The sequence below is a fragment of the Musca autumnalis genome, unplaced genomic scaffold, assembly GCF_047663935.1.
Source record: "Musca autumnalis isolate F117 unplaced genomic scaffold, ASM4766393v1 scaffold_3, whole genome shotgun sequence".
NCBI lineage: Eukaryota > Metazoa > Arthropoda > Insecta > Diptera > Muscidae > Musca > Musca autumnalis.
In genome coordinates, this window is record NW_027411866.1 from 75,111,039 (window position 1) to 75,130,520 (window position 19,482).

Genomic DNA, 19,482 nt, shown 5'->3' on the forward strand with positions numbered 1-19,482 from the left:
TTTAACCCGCTAAATACTTCACGATAATTAAGAATTAAAATAGCGATCTATTCTGATGTGAAACTGACCTCCATACCAAATTTCGTGACGATCGGTCCATAATTGCGGCCTAGAGTTTGATTACAATTTATAATGGACACACGAACGGACGGACGAGCACACATCGCTGTATCGCTTTATCTCGTCGAGATATGAAAAATGGTATACCACATTGGGGGTCTAAGACGAATATTTCGCGGTGTTACATGCATTTTTAGCAAAAAAAAATTATAATATTAATTAATTAAAAATTTTGATCGTGTGTGAGGGAGGTACCCGACGGTGTTGTCCGATAGGAGAAATTTTATGATATGTAAAGTTCCGGCCAAATCGAATATTCAATTGGGCCATTATCTGTCCACAAAAAATTGCACCGTTGCACTGTGGGGCCAAAGTCAGGGTTTTGAGGCAAAAAATCACAGGGGCAAGCTAGACCTTCAAAATTTTGTGCAAATGTTTATAATCGGCCTAGAAACGAATCTGCCAAATTTGATCTCATATATATGTTCGCCCGATTTCAAGTAATTAATGGACTAAACACGCAAATTCTGTCCAATTATGATGAAATTTGGACAATGCTACCGAATTGTGACTATAAATAAGTTTACCAAGTTATATTGAATTCAGTTCAGTTCAGTTCGGTTCAGAATTGGATATAGCTACCATATACATATATATTCGCCCGATTTTAGGTATTGGGTCCACCTATCACGCTATGTCTGTCCAATTTTGATGAAATTTGGAATGTATGACGGAATTTGCATTAGAAAAAATTTTGCCAAATTAAACTAAAATCGGTTCAGATTTGGATATAGCTCCCACATATATATTCGCCCAATGCACCAAATGCTCAAATTCTGTCTAATTTTGATGCAAATTGGAAAATGTCGCGGAATTCGGACAATAAATAAGTTTTCCATGTTATATCTTAATCCGTTCAGATTTGAATATATCTCCCATATAATTGTTTCATCCGAATTGATGTGTACAATAACTAAATTCGTAAAATAAGTCCGATCCGGATTAAATTCGGTACTTCTGACCGAAATCAGCCAATAGTAGAGTCGGTTTTTGTTATATTCAGTTCAGAGTTAACTATAGCCCGCTTATATATTTTCATCCTATTAATTGTTAAGTTGATAAGATGGGGTATCACATAGTCGGCCCCGTCCGACTTTGGTCTTTTCCTGCGCACAGAAGTTTTTTATTTGGTTAAGGCGTTCACAAATATTATTAATTTGTTGTTTAACTCCCGTCATGCAGTTGTCTATAACGCCTCTATTAAATTTCGCAGAAATCCAGTCTATAACATGTTTAGGTTTTCGCTGGTTTTCCAACCAAAAATGAAAAATATCCAAAATGTTAAGTTTTACGAAATCTGGAAATTGATTTCTTTTTAATTCGCAAGTATACCCAAAATTTCTTTTCAAAAACTGTTAGCTGATATCGTCACCTTTCACCAAATATATATATTTACGAGAATACGCCCCTATACCGAAATTTCTACTCTAAAGAAAACATGGACGATACAGAGCTCCGATTTGCTCGTTTTTACTCGCGAGTGGGAGGTCTCATTGAGTGCGAGCAAAAAGTCCGATTTGCTCATTTTTACTCGCCCCTAACCACAACTTGCCCCCCCCCCCCCCCCCTCCCTCAGCTTACCACACCCCACAACTTACCCAAATTTTTTTTTTGGTTTTGGAGGTTTGGAATTGTTAAGAACTTAATTCCGTTATTTTTGATTTCAATCACGGACTTAAAAAAATGACTTTTTGCCTCAAAAACCTGTCATTGACCCCATAGTGCGTTGTCTGATGCAAAAAATATCAAAACGATCCAAAACATGTCCTAAAACTGCACTTGCGCGAAAATTTTAGTATTTTTTTGTGTAAGGTGCAGGAAAGAGTAAATTAAATTTGAACACACCATTTTGTGGGGGAGATACCGGAAGGTATATCTTCTCTCTTAATCTAAATGTGGACAATATGTTATTTATTTTGGACCAAATCGGTTGATCCGTTCAAGAGTTATTGTGCGCTCCAGCTAGCTAGACAAACAGACGGACATGGTTAAATCGATTCCAAATTGTTTGAAATGGATTTTGTCCAAGCATACTTGCGGTCTAGAAACATCTTTTTGACGCGATTCGTATCAAAGTGTATTTACCCTCTTTAACCTTAAGCAGGGACGAGCTTCTTTGCAAAGACAGTATAGTTAAGGCGTCCACTGAGTTGTTTTTGCATTTGTTTTTCTCTCCACAGTGTAAATGAATGAAAACAAGCAATAAACATCATGTTGTTGTTGTTTTCTTCACTCTACATATACACATACTAAAACATCGATGGCAATTCTTGGGCTACGCTGGCCTAAAGGCTGAGGTTGTAAAAAAATCTTCGTTTTCAGGGTTAAAAAATTCGGAAATGTGGAAAATTCACATTTGTTCACTTTTTTTGAAAATAAGTCAAAATTTTAAATAGTTTGCTAGCGAAAAATTTCTATATATTTTTTCACTGTATTAAAATTATTATTGTTGTAAATTCTCCAACAACGCACAGTGCGAAATATGGGCACTTTACTCATAACTTTTAATGTGAAGAACGTAGGTTACTAAAACTTTCCCCATTGAACGGTACCGGCCAATATAACATATTTTGAAGATTCCAAGCACATTTACCAATCTATTTGTTTGCATTTTGGTATTTTATGTTCTCCGTAGGTAGAAAACCGTTTTGCGAAATATTAGCAACATATTTTCTTGTTTTGCTATAGCCCCAATATGAGGGGGGCACCCCATTTGGGATATTTAAATCGTGTTAGGTAACTGCCAACCGAGTTTGGTTTACTTTAAAATTTGTCTTAATTGAATTGAAAATATTCTAAAAAACAATTCAGAGCATAGATCCTTGCTTTGGCCCTTCCCCTGAAGCATCCACATACGTTAGTAAATGAAAAAAAATTTATTTTTAGTATAAAGTCATTGATATAATATAAATTTTACAAATTGAACGTTTCGACTGAGGATATGTTTATCTTATTACACGGTTCTGCATATGAGTATATCACCTAAAAGCATCTGGTGCAACTATGCTTTGTTTTAGGTACTTAACGACGTCCTGAGAAAACTGCTCAAATTTGACCATTTTGTCTATAAAATGTGAATGAAATTCGCAAGAATTGCCATAAAACTATTAAAAACAACATTTCTTAGTAATGGTGAACCCATTTTGGGATAAACGAAACCAACATTGACGTCTAATGCCGGTTCTTCTATCAAATTTTCAAAAATATAGGTATAGAAAAGGTCGCTTATCTCGCAAACCTGCGAGAACCTGCAGCTAATTTTTGGTTTGTCTATAGAAAAATATCCTACATCTCAGAAAATGTGCGATTTATTCTGCAATTCACCACAATACATTAAAAAAACCTCCAAAACTTATAAAAAATATATAATTTAGTAGACTTTTAAAAGAGCACATTTTCGAGGAACGAATAGCAACCAATTTAAATTAGATATTACAAATGGTGCCGTGACATAACTCCCAACGGACATAACTCCCAAAACGATTTTGGGAGTTATGTCCGCCTTGGTTTGCGGACATAACTCCCAAATTTTTTGGGAGCTATGTCCGACCCCCCTTAGCGGACATAAGTCCCAATGGGAGTTATGTCCGTTTTTAAAATTTAAGTGATTTTTATTTAAATACAATTTTTATTTCAAATGTATAAGGAAAAAATTAACTTTAAGTTCATATGCATTTTTCATTTCATAAAATAATTTATAATTGATTTAAAATTTTTAAGACAATTAAGTACAATATAAGTAGTAGCCATCTCAAATCGAACTATATTCAAAATTTGCCTTCCAACATAAACGAAAAATGCTGCCTACAGGAACATAAAAAGTTTTTGTTAAAATTCGCAGATACTTTATGGAAAAAAGATAAGCGCCGCAGGCGAAAATATATTTGAAAAAAAAAATCGCGCGATTTTTTACAAAAATAATTTCACAACTTAAGAAAATAAAAAGTTTTTGCAAAAATATTCAAACACTTTCTGAAAAACGGAAAGCGCCGCAGGCGAAAATATTTTTGAAAAAAATCGCGCGATTTTTTACAAAAATATTTTCACAATTTAAGAAAATAAAAGGTTTTTGTAAAAATATTCAAACACTTTCTTAAAAACGAAAAGCGCCGCAGGCGAAAATATTTTTGAAAAAATCGCGCGATTTTTTACAAAAATATTTTCCCAACTTAAGAAAATAATTTTTTTTTGCAAAAATATTCAAATAATTTCTGAAAAACGAAAAGCGCCGCAGGCGAAAATATTTTTGAAAAAATCGCGCGATTTTTTACAAAAATATTTTCACAGTTTAAGAAGATAAAAAGTTTTTGTAAAAAATATTCAAATACTTTCTGGAAAACGAAAAGCGCCGCAACCGAAAATATTTTTGAAAAAATCGCGCGATTTTTACAAAAATATTTTCACAATTTAAGAAGATAAAAAGTTTTTGCAGGAATATTCAAATACTTTCTGAAAAATGAAAAGCGCCGCAGTCAAAAATATTAAAAAAATTGCGCGAGTTTTTACAAAAATATTTTCACAATTTAAGAAGATGAAAAGTTTTTGTAAAAATATTCGTGATTTTTTATAAAAATAAATTCACAATTTAAGAAAAAGTTTTTGTAAAAGTAATTTAAAAAGATAAAAAGTGTTTGTACAAATATTCAAATACTTTCTGAAAAACAAAAATATTTTTTAATAAATAGCGCGATTTTCTTATCGAGTATTTGTTCAATCATTTCGGGCATAATTTCGTTTTTAACTAATTTTATGAAATCAGGAGGATTTTGTGAATACTTCGGTATTGTTTGGCACTTAGGTCTTCTCAAATGTATAATTCCGCTTACATTCTAACTTCTGCTCTAAAATTGAAAAAATGTATAACTATAAATTTCAAAATTAAGCAAAGAAATAATTTATAAATTAAGAAAAAATCGTTGGGAGTTATGTCCGCATTTTTTTTGGGTGTTATGTCCGCTTTGCTTTACGGACATAACTCCCAACGAATTTTGGGAGTTATGTCCGCAAAGGGCAGCGGACATAACGCCCAAAATCATTTTGGGAGTTATGTCCGTGGGAGTTATGTCCGTGGGAGTTATGTCCGGGCACCATTACAAATCTATAAACGCCAAATAATCAAAAAATTGTCGAGAATTTTAACAGCTACAAAAATTATAGTCAACTAACGTACAATTCGTTTGTATCACTATATTACTTAAGCAAAGCTAGAAGCAATTTTTTAAGTGCATTTCTAGTTGTTTCGCGGGGTAAATCGCAAAACCGAATATGAGGCATTAGTCATGGGATACTTAGCAATAGAATTCAACAAGAATCTCATTAGTTTTATGTACTTCAATTTTTTAGTAAAGTTCCACTAAAGTTCCCATATTTCGCACTGTGCAGCGTAAAGAAAGTTTTGACATAAAATATTCCAAATATGCCGATGTCACTACCTATTTAGAATTCCTTTGACCCAATGTACATTAAAAATTACCGTCACTAACCACACGAAGAAAATGATATATCAGTCAAATATTCAAGGTATCTACTCCGATACATCCCGCACAAATATCGAATGATTTTAAAGTTTGCACCCTGCTACAGTGGTATAATTTTATTACAGGGGAAGACAATTCTTCCGCAATCGAGCGAAGTGTCAGTTTATAAGTCTAAAAGCATTTGCATGTTAAACAGACGAATATCCAATGACTTCTACACTAGCGGTCATCTGAATAGGTTTGAATTTTTTTCTTTTTATATGTTAAGGTATCTTCTGATGTGTTCGTGTTGCAGATCCATACTATTTAGTTTTTGAGAGTCCTATACTATGCCAACATTCCCAAGAAAAAACTTGACGGTGTTGCCATATTTTCGGAAAATATCTCAATTATAATAAAAAATGTACAAAAAAGTGACCAATTTTTGCGATCATCAGAATAGGTTTGAATCAAATAAAATTGAAAAATTGTACTATCCAAGCAAATATTGCGCAGTTTTTTGGTTTAGTTTAGTAAAATGGAACATTCTGATAAATCCTACAACAAATTTGACCCGCTTTATTTGGAACGTGGGTTCAATTCTCAACATTGAAAAGTTACCAGGAACTTTCAGATAAAATCAAGAAATATTCAAACCAAAACGTTTTATATACTTGCTTTAAATGACTTTTTGATTTCGTTAGATCTCTTCTGAGCTTCGAAAATTGTCTGAAAGCAAATACCAAGTGTAGCCATATTATTAGGATCGATAGAATAGAAAGGTCATTGCAAATAGTTGGTATTTTAGTACAAGTTTCATTTTTTAAATATCCTTGCAGTACAAATTTAAGTATTATTATGCTCACAAATCCACCATAGTTGACCACATGTATCATAACTGTTTGAAAATTGGTCTGGAAGAATGTTTTATCGACGACAATAAAGTAGAAAATTGTAATTCAAATTTAAGTCAAAGGGGCATGATATCACCGACTGTTATAGTGCTGTATAACCTCAGTAGTCCATTCTTTTGTACTTATTCGTGTTTGTTTTATGATTTGTGAACAGAAAAAAACTTTTTGACCTGACTATATAGGTATTACAGCACTATAACAGTCGGTGATATCATGCCCCTTTGACTTAAATTTGAATTACAATTTTCTACTTTATTGTCGTCGATGAAACATTCTTCCAGACCAATTTTCAAACAGTTATGATACATGTGGTCAACTATGGTGGATTTGTGAGCATAATAATACTTAAATTTGTACTGCAAGGATATTTAAAAAATGAAACTTGTACTAAAGTACCAACTATTTTCAATGACCTTTATATTCTATCGATCCTAATAATATGGCTACACTTGGTATTTGCTTTCAGACAATTTTCGAAGCTCAGAAGAGATCTAACGAAATCAAAAAGTCATTTAAAGCAAGTATATAAAACGTTTTGGTTTGAATATTTCTTGATTTTATCTGAAAGTTCCTGGTAACTTTTCAATGTTGAGAATTGAACCCACGTTCCAAATAAAGCGGGTCAAATTTGTTGTAGGATTTATCAGAATGTTCCATTTTACTAAACTAAACCAAAAAACTGCGCAATATTTGCTTGGATAGTACAATTTTTCAATTTTATTTGATTCAAACCTATTCTGATGATCGCAAAAATTGGTCACTTTTTTGTACATTTTTTATTATAATTGAGATATTTTCCGAAAATATGGCAACACCGTCAAGTTTTTTCTTGGGAATGTTGGCATAGTATAGGACTCTCAAAAACTAAATAGTATGGATCTGCAATACGAACACATCAGGAGATACCGTAACATATAAAAAGAAAAAAAATCAAACCTATTCAGATGACCGCTAGTGTATATTTATTATTGCATCCGTTGATTCTTATCAAGCTATGAATTAACAATACAGCTTAGGAATGAATAAAAACTGTAATCTTTGGAGAAAATAACAGCAATCGAATATACATAAATGGTAATAGATGTAGTAGTATTCCGATAATTCAAAAGCTTCATAAAACTTGTAATAAACTGACGATCCCTTGAAGCCGTTACCTACTTATTTTTATGCGCTAAATTGAAAATCGTCATAATTTGTGAGAATTCCCTCTCAACTAAGAATTATTATTCAAAAAATATTTTTTTTTTCGGAATATATAGACAATGTTAATATATTTAGTTAAACGTGGGATTCGGATTATATGGTGTGGAAATACTAATAATATACATATTTATTTTTGTAGTTTATGCAAATTTTTGTAACTAAATAACTAAGCTAAGCTTTCAGTTTTGTTGTTGTAAAGGACGCTAAAATTTTCCATTTGCAAAAGGTCATCTTTATTGGTTGGGGTTTGTTTTTTTTTTGTTTTGTTTAAGTGTTGTGGCGGATTTGATTTATGTTCAATAAATTGTAAAGTTGTTGTAAATTTTTGTTGTAAATATAGATATTTTGGTATAAATGCTAAATTGATCATTTAAACGATAGATAGATAAATATAGTATATGTTTAGTTGTTTGTCATGGTAAAGAGTTTAGCCCCTTCATGAAGGCTAACGGAACACAAATAAAACAAGGATGAAACTAAATGTATTTTTTTGTTAAATATTTATTTATTAATTTTTAATATAATTAATTATTTATATATAATTATAATCAAGCGAGTGTTTATTTGGTTGGATTTTGTTTGATATTTAGTTTATAGTTTTTTTCTTTTAGTTGAATACAAGTTTAGTTGTGTGTGTGGGTGTGTTGAAGTCAATTTTAAGACAAAATAAATTTCCATTTGTTTATCTCTTTTTCTCTTGTGGGGGAGGTGTAGTTAAGTTTGCTGCTGTGTTGTGTGTGGAATATAGAACCGGAACTACCTAATAATAAATCGTTTACATTTTAAATTTGTTACTAAAGCATATTCAATCAATTCGGTTTTTGTTGTTATTTTGGGGGGAGAAGGAGGGTTTTTGTTATATAGTTTTGTGTTATTCTAGCTCTATTTATGGACGTCTAGGTATTTAGATTTTCTTTTTAATACATAGTGTCCAAAATGTATGAAAGTTAACTTTTTAAATTTCGAAGATATTCAATAATGTTTAAAATCTAATTTCTTTAATAATATCTGTACGATGTTACTATTTGATTTATTAACATCCATACATTTTGAGACACCGTGTACATATTTTCTTAAATATTTTTAATATATATTTTTTTAAATTTGAAATTGTTTTTCCTTCATCTTCTTTGTAATATGCTGGTGATTTTTCAACACAAGAATATATTTTTACATAAAGAAAGGACAATATAAGGAGATAAGAGAGCTTCGTATGCAAATAAACACACATAACGCTCCGTTAAAGTTTGCAATACAATTTTTAATTTGGTAATACTAAAGGGGTGGTTATTCAATTTCCAATCTGCAATTGATTTTAATCAATTTCTTTTAATAGTTAACAGTTTTTGTTTAATTTTTTTGTTTTATTTTTCTGCATATGTATATATAGTATATAATTATTTATATAAATTTATAATTTCTTTGTGTATATATACTCGTAATATATAAATCATATATAATTTTTTATATATTTTTAAGATTTACAATTTTTTTTATTATTTTTAAATCCTTTTTCTTTAATTTGTTAATAATATTATATGTCTTCTAAAGAAAGTGGTTTTTAGCAAATCATAAATAGTTCTTTTTGTTTGTTTTAAGACAGTTACTATAGTTGTTTGTTTAATTATATATATAAATTATATTTATTTTTTTTTTGGTTAAGACTAGTTATAGATTCGAGATACATTTGTTTTGGTTGTGTTTTTTACGCTTTAGGTTTTTTTTGGTATTTTCGCTTATTTGTTTTATAGTTATATATGTTTTTTTTTTCGCTTAATATTAATTATTTAATTTGTTACGTTTCTAAATGTCTTCTTATAATCTTATTTATATATAAATTGGATTCTCCTGACCGGTTAACAGGCGGAACATTGATGTAGGCATTGTTTTCATTAGAATCTGAAATAGAAATACAAAAATTAATATTAAAATTTGTGGGCAAAAGAACATAGATTTGTATGTATCTGCGAATAAGCTCCGGGAATGTTGGGACCCTTTACAGTTTATACACCAGCGTATGTACTTGGGAAATGATAACGAAGTCTGGTGTCGATAAAATAGAACACACGTGCTCTCAAAGAGGGGTTCTCTCTCCACACAAGCAATTTATTTCATTGAAAAACACAATAAAAGTTAGTTAAGATATGAGCGTTAGAAAGAAAAAATTCATTGTGATTTGGAAGTAACATCGAGGTTGTAAACACGGTTTTCTCGAAATGAAATTTTTGAATGCGGTGCCTACTGTAGCTCGAAAAATTTCCGAAAGTAGCTCAAGGTCTGATCTATCAGATAAAAACAAAACTTCTAAAAAATTTGGTAGATTTCTTATAAACAAAGAAAAAAGTAACAGTCGGCATTGCCGAGAGAGGTATACCCTCAGCCTATGTGAATTGAAACTTTTCAGAATTTTGTGGCCCTTTTTGGACATTTGAACTTGCCGACAAAACTGTAAATTAGGATTAATGTTCAAAAGTGTTGTGGAGGAGGTACCTGAAGGAACGCATCGGCATAGTAAATTTTGGCAGTTGATCTTATTATTGGACTCATATCTTTTCGATAGATATCGCGCCCACTAGTCATTTCAATGCGTCATCGTATAACTTTTGGACCAGGAAGCATGGAAAACATAATGTGAACGGAAAACATAATATCGCTGTAAACAGGACCATAACGAACAGCCTCGGTATACATTTCTAAAGGATCTTCGAACAGACTCAAACTGCACTTAGACACAAATGTTGAACTTTTGTGTGGGAGGTACCCTAAGAAGAGAACCGATATGGGCCATTTTATAAGTTAAACTAAATCTGGACAACATATTAGGAGATCAAAAGTATGGACTAAATTTGTTGCCCCGTTCAACCTTCGTTCAATATCGTGCCACGTTTAGTGAAATTTTTAGATATTGGGGGGAAATACCGGAAGTTGTGGACCGGTATTGTTCATCTTCGAACTGAAACTAAATTTGAACAAAATATGACGAAGGCCAAATTTTGGACCAAACTGGTTGAGCAGTTCGAGCGTCATCGCCGTGTCATAAGGTGCCATAGGGATTTTTACACCTTTCGATTCGTTTTCTCAAGACGTATGGACTTGTACCTGAAAAACCTTTAACGTCGTAAATGAGGCATCGTATGCAAGTTGCTTCAACAAAAATCAAAGTGATTCGAGAACAGGTCTTAAAGTGAATTTATTCGAAATTTTGTGTAGGAGGTACCCGAAGAAGTGGAACTATTGAGTCAATATTCTACTGAACCTGATATATACCTTGTATATATATTAGGATGTGTAATGTATGGACTTAATCGGTCACTCCCTTCAAGAGTTATCGTGCACACAATTTTTCCGAACATTTTTGAACTTTTGTGTGCGAGGTTCCTGATGGAGTGGACCGACAAGGCTTCGAACTTAAACTTTTCCGAACATTTTCGAACTTTTGTGGGGGAGGTACCGGAAGGAGGGGACCGATATAACCCATCTTCGAATTTAAACTAAATTTGGACAAAATATTACGAAAGCCAAAGTTTGGACCGAAACGGAAGATCCGTTCGAGAGTTATCGTGCGCTCCAGCCAGACAGACAGACAGACAGAAAGGCGGACGTAAATGGCTAAATCAACTCCAAATTGACGGATTTCGTCCAAACATACTTGGGGCCTAAAACCATTAGTTCGGTGGGGCACATTTTGCCCGTATAAAAGTACCCTCGTTATCATTAATGCTGAGGGTATAAAAATGTAAAAAAGTGTTATATGTACGTCTGCTTAACACTTTTTTACATTTTTATTTCTTTTATGACCTAAAAGAGGACACACTTAGGCATCTTTTTGCGAAAACGAAACTTTGTTCCATTCTGTTCCATAAAAGTTCTAGTCCACTAATGTTGGAATTTCAACAAAATTTAGTACCTGAGGAAAAATAAAATAGCCCACTTTGGGTAAACGCTACGGTAATTTATTAAAACGTTTCTTAAGAACAGCAATCCTACCTTCCAAACAAAAAAACATTCAACACGATATCTTTTATAGGAATAGGGAGAAATAGCTATTTATTTCCAAAGGAATTTTTAAAAATTACGTATTTTCAAAAATGAGGTAAAAATGGTCGACCCCAAGCCAAAGGCAAAAAGAACGCAACAAATGGCGTACTGCATATTAACTAAATTTGTCATTCCTTTTGTAACACATAGAAATATTCGTCTTAAACCCTATAAAGTATATAAATTTTTGATCAGAATAAACTTCTATTTCAAAATAGTCATGTTCGTCTGTCCATCTGTCTGCTGAAATCAAGATACAGGTCGCCATTTTTAAGATAGAGCTTTACAATTTTGTATAAATGTTTCTATTAATCATAGGATGTTTGGTATTGAAAATGCTATATCGGTCCACGGTTTCATGTAGCCCCCGTAGAACGGTACCTCCCGGTTTTCTGTATTTTCAAGGTTTTAGCCCCAATATCCACCGAAATGGCTGAAATTTGGTATTCAGTCCCCATTGAGGGCATAAAACATAATGCCTGCCGCAATAACAAGGTTATGATTTGTATCTTATTGAAACATGTCGACATAAGGACAAGGATTTTTGTGGCTGCTTTGATGGGTTGTAATCACATAGCAGCTGGAGTTAGTTGAATTGGTTTAGCAGGGCTGTTGAAAAGATGTAGTTTTTCGTAAAAGCCTGTACAACATGCTGGGTAGATGTTTTGCCGGGTGTTAAGAATTCTTGTCGACCTTCTAAGTCGCTTCCTTCAATGTCCTTTTCGTCCCTTATTTTAAGAACCGCTATAAAGTCACTTCCTTCAATGTCATTTTCGTCCCTTATTTTAAGAACCGCTATAAAAGTACCACATGATGACGTTTTTCAGCTTCGAAATATTCTGCAAAAATGTCACTCAGAAAATTTTAGGTACGGCTTTCATTGACAACTAATCGATTTTGTCGCGTTTTCATGGTCATTTTTGACATTTACCCTCATAAATAAGCTAAAACAACAGTTAACAAAGATATAACGTTAATTTCAGATGCCTTACAGGGTCTTCTTCAGAAACTACAGCACGCCATAACTCGGAAGTTCGACTCACGGCGGATCTGCCTTTCGGGATTCCTAATATACTCACCAAGGGCTTTCATCCCCAAAAGCAATTATCTCTGCCCCAAAATTTCAATTCACAGTGTAATAGAACGCATATTTTATCTACAAAATTCTACAGTTGGTCTGTATTTAATTGGTCCATCAGGAAAGATAGTCCCCTACCTCAACTTTTGGCGAGATCCTTCCTCAGTGCGTTATTATCATAAATACGACGTAAGCTGCAGTTGTTGGTTTCCTGCACAGCAGACCATGATATTTTTCCGACTTATAAAGACCACTTTTCCTTACCTCGGATTCCTTTGGAATTAAATTGCAAAGGACATGCATTTTCAGGGATTGGTACACAACGGCAGTTTTTAAGTGATGCGTATGTGGTTGCTGTGTGGAGGACTGCAAGTGAGTCAGTTGGTGCCGCGACAAAACTCCCAACGGACTTAACTCCCAAAATGATTTTGGGAATTATGTCCTTCTTGGTTTGCGGACATAACACCAAAATTTGTTGGGAGCTATGTCCTATGTTATGTTTTTAAAATTTAAGTGATTTTTATTTAAATTAATAACACTGTGTGACATTTTTTTGAGTCATGATTTATTAACCACATTCTGACACCACAGCGTGATAGAAAACCAAAAATAAGAAGACACGTGTCTCGGTGGTTTTCCCTATCACTTCAACTTTCGCGGTTATGGGCCCACAAAAACCTGAGACTTTGATGTCAAAAGGGATCACTTTGTCAGGCACATATCTTCTAAACCGCTTGGAATTTGGAATTACTCGTGGAGGCAAAGTTGTACCTCTCGTCCTAAAGAATAATAATTAAGAACCGTTTATAGACATTTCGTATGTTCTAGAAAGTTGTTTGCTGATATCTTGGCTACATTATTGTTGTTAATTGTTTTCTTGAATTTTGAAAGGTTTAGTATTTATGGAGCGGATAGCCGGAAGAGAGGATATAAATCAGATTTGTTTTTTGCTATTTTGGCCATTAAGAACCGTATCTACAGAGTTCGTATGTTTATTGAGATTTAAGGAACATTTGACTAGTAGGTTGTTTGCTTCAATTTTGATCGGTTTGATATCTGCAGACTAAAATCCGAGAAAAAAAATGTAATGGAAATTTGACCTTGACAATTTTGACCTTGATGATGAAATTGAACGGATTTTATGTGTTCACAATTATTATTCTTTAGGACGAAGGCTACAACGTTGCCTCCACGAGTAATCCCAAATTCCAATCGGTTTAGAAGATATGTGCCTGACAAAATTATCCCTTTTGACATCAAGGCCTCAGGTATTTGGGGGCCCATAACCGCGAAAGTTGAAGTGATAGGGTATAACGCCGGGACACGTGTCTTCTTATTTTTGGTCTTCTATCACGCTGCTGTGTCAAGATATGGTTAATAATTGTCGTGTCGCATAGTGTAATTAATAAAATTAATTAATTAAATTAATTTGAAAATACTTTCTGAAAAACAAAAAGCACCGCAGGCGAAAATATTTGTAAAAAATCCTGCCATTTTTATTTAAGAATATAAATAATTTTTTTTTTAAATGTTCAAATATTTTCTAAAAAGCTAAAAGCGCATTAGGCGAAAATATTTCTGAAAAAATCGCGTTTTTTTAAAAAATATTTTCACAATTTAAGAAGATAAAATGTTTTTTGTAAAAATATTGAAATACTTTCTGAAAAATGAAATGCGCAGCAGGCGAATATATTTTTGAAAAATTCGAGTGATTTTTACAAAAATATTTTCACAATTTAAGAAGATAAAAGTGTTCAAATACTTTCTGAAAAGCGAAAAGCACCGCAGGATTAAATATTTTGAAAAAAATTGCCGGATTTTCTTAATAAATATATCAAAATTTAGAAATACCGTAGTATGGTGAAACTTCTTCGAACCTACGTAATTTCGGGCATTATTTTGTTTTTAAATAATTTTATAAAATCAGGAGGATTTTGTGGTTACTTCGGCATTGGTTGGCACTCAGGCCTTCTCAAATGTATAACTCCGTTTACATTCTAACTTCTACTCTAATTTTTTTTTTAAATTATAACTATAAATTTCAAATTTAAGGAAAGCAATAATTTTGAAATTAAGAAAAACTCGTTGGGAATTATGTCCGCGATTTTTTTGGGTGTTATGTTCGCTTTGCTTCCGGGCACCGAGTCAGGTATTCTAATGACGATGAAGACGACCCACTGAGGGTTGGGTTCACGCAGCAACAGGGCCCTGGTCGAAGTACCCACTTGGACAAGTCAGTCCAAGCCCTGAAATGCATCACACCGAAGCTTGAGTGTATTGGATGTGACAAACCAAACACATTCATAATGGCCCTGCGTTTCCCTCCGTCCCGGCACAGACCATAATAATTCGCAGCAGACATTTCGGGATATGCTGCTCGCAACACAGAAAACGGTATAAGGACAAACATATGTACGCTGAGGTGGCAGTCGATGGCGAGAACAGGGATATTGTGGGGTTCCTGGTCAATCCGGTGTCGAAGAACCCGTCCGCCCGCTTGTTATGGTTGAGTACCAAAACCAGCAAGAGCCTGAATGAAGTCCAAACATTTTACTTGAGAGTAAAATGTTGATTTATCGGTGAAGGTACATTCACTTCCAAAGATAATGAAGGGAATCTGGTACCTGATACAAATAGTGTACTGAGGTTCTGGAAAAGAGTATTCTAACAAGCTCTTTTCATCAAATAACGGTCCAAGGGTCAATTATAAACGTCGATATGTTTTGCATACCTGTTGTATTTAATTGGCTTAATCACAATGAGGTTGCAGGACTTAGACGTGTCTATATATCCCAACAAAATATGGTCTACCAACTCACCACTCATTTACGCTTAAAGTGCGATACGAATACATACATATATGGATTACTTATATGAATTACTTACCTCACCAACAGATGTGGCTAAAAGATTAACAATTTTCTCATGAGGTACTGCCACTACACTTTGGTTATTTATTTCAATGATTCGATGGCCAACTCTGACGCCACCTCTTTCAGCTATACCGCCTCTTAGTAAACTACAAATCTGCAAAAACAAAGGAAATGAAATTTATGTTCCGAATGGTTTTCATCGTCCTTCAGATACATACCACACCATTTTGTACACTGAAACCAAGCTGATATTTAGTTTCGGGTCTCTTGATTTTCACCTCCACCACTGGGGGACATGGCACCACGGTGAATTTGACAACAGTCTGATTTTTGGTATTTTTGATATAAGTCTGACACGTGGACAGTGGCAAACCGACCAAACTTAAACCATTAATGGCAATCAACTGATCGCCAATATTCAATTGGCCACAACGGGCCGCTGCACCCGAGGACATTAGATTTGCTATAACAACGGTCGGCAACATTGAACCCCAACCCGATTCGACAATGACCACACCCAGTATTTCACCTTTCGCCTTGGGTACGACCACTTCTTTTTGCAATTCTTTTTTGGCAAAAATTTCCAGCTCATCACCGAAAATCTCTTGACTATTCAACACCTCCTGGTAGTCCATTTCCTTAACAAAACGATGATCTTCAATTCCATTCGCTTTAAGGAACTCCATGTAGGCCACCTGGAAGGCTTGCCCAATCGATTGGGCTATAAATTGGGCTTCGTCACTTTCGAAAACGTGACAAATCATTTTGGGTGTTCGATTCGGTTTGGGGGCATCATCGATGTCCTGAGGCACAAATCTGCGGCGGGCCATTAAAACGACTAAATCTCCGATATCGGCTATATAGGAAATTGTGCGTAGTGCATGATCCATCATGATCTCTTTGAGGTCGGTGTTCAAGACCATAATTTTTTCAGTGGATATAAATAGATCCACCTCAGTGCTGGGTTGTACGTCGCCATCGGGGGCCTAAAAGAATAAATGTGCAACAGGTTATAGCAGATGGATAAAGAAGAAATAAAATAATATTTAATATACTTTTTTCGGAACCAAAAACAAAGCGTATGCACAGTGATTCAAACAGAAAATAAAACGTTATGCATACAAAATGAAAAAAAAGAATAAATAAATCCCCCAGTTTCATCATCCCGGTTATGGTTTATATCCACATGATTTGAGACATAACCGAAGATGCGGAAAATGGAGTTTAATGTGAAATAACTTCTTTGTTTACTTACCAGAGCCTATACAAAAGTATGTGTGGGCATTTCAATAAGTTATGGGCCAGGGAGTTTAGTTCCAAGTTTTCATTTAGAAAAAGAGTATTAAAAAGAGATATTTGGAAATTGTTTATTTGTTTTAAAACATTGCAAGTGTTATTTATTTAACAAAAAATATATTAAAAAGAAAAATCTACAGACATTTATTGGGTTCGGACAGTATAACATTTTTCAAAGAGGAGTAATGCCATTGAAGAGATGGAATTGAGAGGGACAATTTTTATTTACATATGTTAGTTATCTATATTGGATATGGTTGTGGATGGTTAGCATAAGCGCCTTACAGGGAGAAAATGTTGGGTTCGAGCTACTGGCCAGACATAATATTTTTCACGGTGACAAAGCCCTTCAATGATGTTTTGGCTAACGTTCAGACATGTTAATTTTTTCACTAAGTGATACATGCCGATAAGCAGGAGGTGTCATATTATTGTCATAATTGAATTTAGATTCAGCCTTTTATATCCCCTTGTCCGTTTGTGTTTATTACAAGAAATTGAGTTTAACGCAGATGCTATCGAATCGTGATTGATTCCGGACGTATCTATATTGGATGGCGACATATAGCTCTCTATCTACATAGAAGAAATACCGAGCATATAGTTTTCTGTTGAAACTGAGAAACTCATAGGGACGTTCAATCTCTAGTTGCCTCACAAAGTGATGTTGGCTCAGACTCTAAAGCATAGAGTAGAAACGTAACTTAAACAGAAACAAGTTTAGTTCGGCCCGCCCGAACATGTTATACCCTCCTCCTTTCCTTTCGTTTATGAAGAAGTCTAAATGCCAAATTCCAGCCATTTCGGTAAAACATTGTGGCCAACTTTCAACATACCGAAATGCGGTAGGTACCGTTCTATGGGGGCTATATGAAGGCGTGGACCTGTACAGACAACTTTTTGTCTCAGAAACCTGCGATTGAACCCATAGTGCAAGGGCTTGGATCAATTTCAATCATCAGCATTAAGGTTAAGCCATAAGATTCAGGGTGATGGGTGATCAATAGGCCATGTTGTATCAGACGGGATCTCCGAAAGACAGGATCGATGAAACCTTAGGAAAAATTCCCTCTAGAAACCAAGGCAGGACAATTAAAAACAGTATTGGATAGGAGACGAAGCGTTCAAATATTTTCTCTGTAATTTCTCCTGGAAAACGACACAATTAAGGAACTAGGGATAATCGATATTTCGACTTTTTGATTTTGGTCTAAAACCGAAAATGCGATTTTTCGAACTGACATCAAAAACGTATAGGTATAAAGACTAGAAGAAATGCATTTTCCAAAAACATATGCTAATAGTTCCACATTTTGGTTGCAGATGGCTACACAACTCACTGGAATTGATAACAGCAATGTCAATCGCTTTTGACTCCCATTTTTCTCGACAGAAAACATAAACGTCGTGTTTTGTGGCTGAAATTTATTTCTTTACTTGTTTATTGTTTATTTAATAAAAAAATCAAAAGCGAATGCCGTCAAACTTGAGTTTTATTGTCAATATTCCAATGAGTAACAGTTTTCGTTTAACAGAATGTTGTTATGATATCGTAGCAACAGAGGTTAACTCCCTCTACAGTTAATTTTTAACAATTGACTTTTCCTATCTTATAATATTGACATCTTTGCTGACATTTGTTTCAGTTGTCCTAAAACTTGACTTTCGACTTTTTGGTAAACGCTTCTTTTGGTCCTTTTCACAGATGATTTTGTTGTTATGAGATAAACGTAAAACCGTCAAAGTACCTTATCTTAAATAAACTAAACCACATTATATGATATAGGCCCATAAACGGTACCTCCCGATTTTCCGTAATTTAAAGGTTGTGACCTCACTGTGGCTCTGAAATGGCTGAAATTAGTTATTTAGTTTTCGTTGGGGTAAGAGACATTCAACCTGAAATTTGTCGGTATAGGTCCATGTCTTCATATACCTCCCGATTTTCGGTATTTTTAAGATTGTGGCCTCATTATTCCACGAAAATTTCGTATTTAGTCTTCGTTGGGGGTATACATTTTTCCACCTGAAATTTGTCGGTATAGGCCCCCAAAGAACGGCACCTCCCGATTTTCGGTATTTTAAAGGTTGTGACCTCACTATCGCACCGAAATGGCTATGAAAGGTTCTGGCCTCATTATTCCACCAAAATTTGGTATTTAGTGTTCGTAAGGGGTAGATAATTTTTAATCAGAAATTTGTCGATATAGTTCCGCGTCTTCATATAGCCCTCAATTTTAGATATTTTAAAGATTGTGACCTCACTATCGTACTGAAATTTGGTTTTTACAGGCTCAAGTTTTGATACCGCCCCCACACAACAGTACTTCCGATTTTCGGTATTTTGGAGGGTTTTACCCTCATTAATTAACCAAAATTACTGAAATTATGTATTTAGTCTTCGCTAATGGTACAAAAAATTATAACAGGCGACATTTCTTAAGTATTTCAGCCATGTAAAACTTCTCTACAAATGGTGTCTTTGGACACGCCGTTCGGACTCG

General features: G+C 34.1%; 1 protein-coding gene across 19 annotated transcripts in view; it reads right to left on the reverse strand.

Moving 5' to 3' along the window:
* Positions 1–9,335: 9,335 nt before the first annotated feature.
* X11Lbeta overlaps positions 9,336–19,482 on the reverse strand; it is an 815,486-nt gene continuing 805,339 nt past the window's right edge. For all 19 annotated transcript variants that reach the window (XM_073971805.1, XM_073971804.1, XM_073971803.1 and 16 more), the window contains 3 exons: positions 15,901–16,668; positions 15,696–15,836; positions 9,336–9,592 (listed from right to left, as the gene is read on the reverse strand). In XM_073971805.1, the coding sequence (XP_073827906.1) occupies positions 9,521–9,592; positions 15,696–15,836; positions 15,901–16,668 (981 nt within the window). In that variant the 3' untranslated portion in view covers positions 9,336–9,520. The remainder of the gene's footprint in view (positions 9,593–15,695; positions 15,837–15,900; positions 16,669–19,482) is intronic.